Source organism: Lepidothrix coronata, unplaced genomic scaffold, assembly GCF_001604755.1.
Source record: "Lepidothrix coronata isolate B3197 unplaced genomic scaffold, Lepidothrix_coronata-1.0 Scaffold187, whole genome shotgun sequence".
Taxonomy (NCBI): domain Eukaryota; kingdom Metazoa; phylum Chordata; class Aves; order Passeriformes; family Pipridae; genus Lepidothrix; species Lepidothrix coronata.
Window position 1 is genome coordinate 709,642 of NW_016690367.1, and position 2,791 is coordinate 712,432.

Below are 2,791 nucleotides of genomic sequence, written 5' to 3' on the forward strand. Positions count from 1 at the left end.
ATCAGGGATGGTTCCTGGGGGGCTGTGGGGTGCCATGACCCCCTCAGCTCCATCCAAGCACTGTCCAGGGCAGAGAGGGGGGACGGAGACAGAGCTCCGACCCAGGACACCGGTGGCACCCCCTGGGGCACAGTCCACTGATGCAACCCTGAGGCACATCCCTCCCAAAGGGGTGTGAAATATGGAGGGAATTGTCTTGTTGGGACTGGTCACTGATCCCTGGGGCATCCAGGACCCCCATTCCACCACCTCCCATCCCCCAGACCCACTCACTTGTGGAGTGTGTCACTGGCTCCTTGCTGTGGGACCGTGGAGGCTCTTCTGTGGGGGACTTCAGAGCTGGAGAGGGCAGGGACAGAGGGAAGGGGGAAGAAGGGGTGTGAGGGGACACTGACACACCCCCCCACCCCATACCCCTGTCCCAGGGGTGGGATTTCTTCCCCATGGCCCCAGCACCCAGAGCAGCACCTCTGTCCCAAAGGCTGCTGGGCCAGGGGGTCTATGGGGGTCTGGGGTTACCTCGGCACAGGGTGCTGGTGTTGTAAAGTGCACAGGTCTCCCGTGTTGCTGCCCCTCTCTGCACACAGCTCCCTGTTTCTACGGGAAGAGGGAACAGGGTTTTCCCAAGGATCCCAATCCAGCACCCACTGCAGCCGATGGTGTTTGGGCCCTGGGCTGCCCTGAGCACCAGAGGGTTTGGGATGATGAGGACTCATTCCCAAGGCTGGACATTCACCCCTCCAAGGGGCTGCGAGTTGGGGTTCGTATCTGCACCCCCTCAGGGAAGAGCCCCAAATAGGGGCTTTATGAACAGCTGGTTTTCTTCCTTTTCCATCGCTCAGAGCTACTCCATGTGCACATGACAGAGGGTTCCCAGTGTTATCCCAGCATGGCGGGGAGCAGCACACACCAAAACCTACACCCCTGCCCACTGGACTGGCACAGATCCCCCCCTTCCCTCTGGATGGGTCAGCTGAGATGGACCTTGACCACGGAAAGCAGCTGGGACGGGGCACCTGAGGGTGCTGAGTGCTGGCACCATCCCAGCACTGCCCCAGCCCAGTGACAGGGGCTGGAGAAGGCTGGTGGGAGCCCCTCCTTGTTCCCCCCAGCTGAGCCCCTCACCTGGCTCCTCAGGGGTCCCGCAGCCCACCCAGACGCAGCCGGTGGTGTTGTGTGAGGGGGTGACAGCCGTACATGTCTCACAGGACCTCAGCTCGCCACACTCTCCTGCCAAATCCAGGGAAAAGGGATGAGGGCAGGGCCAGCATCTGTCCCCCTGGCTCTGGAGTTGAGGTTGGACCCTCAGCTCCATGGAGGGGGAATTCTGATGAAGGTACATCCCACAGCACCAAACCCACCCACACACCCATCCCAGTGGAGTGTTTGCAGCGTCACCAGCTCTCCAGAGAGGGGACACCCCACAGCTCCCAGCCTGGGACACACAGGGCTCACCCCATCACCCACAGTGCAGGGATACATCCCCCAGCCCTTGGGCTGGGATTTGGGATCCTGGGATCTTTTGGCCGATGTTTAAATGCAACGAGGCGGCAGCACAGCCTGGTCGGGGTTACCTGAGTAGCATCACACCCTTGTCCCCCCAGACCACCCCCAGGACCCCCCGCTCTCATGGCCCCGGTGAGGGCGGTGAGTCACTCGGGTGTTTGTGGAGCTGCTCTTCCCCCACACGCGCTCATCACTAATTTACAGCGCTGACTGTCGGCGAGGGAGGCTGCGACTGACGAGCCGCGGCCGGGCCCTGCCTGCACCTCGCCGCGTCCCACGCCCGCGTTTGCACCATCCCGGGAAAGAGCCGGGAGCCATTTCCCACCCTGGATGTGTTTCCAGGCTCTCAGGGGGCAAACCCTCCTCCCAGGGCTCGCTGAGGGCTGGCAATCCCCTGGGTCTGCTCCCCAGGGGTCTTTCCAGGCAGGGACCTACCAAGCACAAGACATCCCTGCCGGCAGCGCTTCCCACCACACCACCTCCCTTCGGGGTGACCAGCGCCAGCCCCCCAGCTTTTAGGGTCCCCTAAAAACCGTGCTTGGCTGATGGGAAAGTCCCTTCTCTTTTTTTCCCAGCAAAAGCCAAGGGGGCAACTGGTGGCATAAGGCAGGAAGCGGGGATGCTGCGGCCCCATTGCCATGGCTACGGGAGGGGGGTGGGCACGCCGCTGGGCCCCCCCTCCAGCATTTAGAGACCTGCCGGGAGCCAATGGGAAAGTAGGACTTTGTTCGCAAGGGTTTCAGGCAGGTTTGTAATTTTAAGTTATTTTTATCGCGGCAGGCGCAGGAACAGACGTTCGAGCCCAGCGTTGTCAACTCCCGCTCCTGCCATCAGGTGTGGGGAGGGAGAGGGAATAAAGGGGGACAGCGGGGCCGGCTGAGGGCACCCCCATCCCCATGGGTGCTCTGGGAACACGCATGGGTCCCGCTGGGATAAGTCAGGGTGGAAACGTCTCCCGGGAGCAGAGCGGGGGATGGGAGAAGGGGGGTAGAAGGATGCCGGGGGTTTGCATAATTAATGCCCGGAGTTGCAGCACCTCGGGAAGGGGGATGACGGCTCCGCTCCCCGCTCCCCACCACGAGCCACGAGATCCCCACACTTTTTTGGGGGGAGTTGGACCCTGCACCCCGCTTATCCCGCATCAGCCCAGCGCACCCCTCCGGGCCCTGAGGGGTCCCAGCCCCCCGGAACACGGCTGGGAGAAGGGGTCCCTCTCCCTGCGAACCGAGCAGGCGACGGAGTCTTGTGGGGGCGGGAGGAGCCTCTGGAAAGAAAAGACCCCCCC

General features: G+C 62.7%; 1 protein-coding gene across 1 annotated transcript in view; it reads right to left on the reverse strand.

Annotated features, from left to right (window-relative positions):
* The window catches only part of CD164L2 (CD164 molecule like 2), a 3,157-nt gene extending 1,842 nt beyond the window's left edge, over positions 1 to 1,315 (reverse strand). The window contains exons 1-3 of the mRNA XM_017831001.1: positions 1,126 to 1,315; positions 520 to 597; positions 274 to 339 (exon numbers count right to left, since the gene is read on the reverse strand). Of these exons, the coding sequence (XP_017686490.1) occupies positions 274 to 339; positions 520 to 597; positions 1,126 to 1,315 (334 nt within the window). The remainder of the gene's footprint in view (positions 1 to 273; positions 340 to 519; positions 598 to 1,125) is intronic.
* Between the last annotated feature and the right edge of the window lie 1,476 nt (positions 1,316 to 2,791).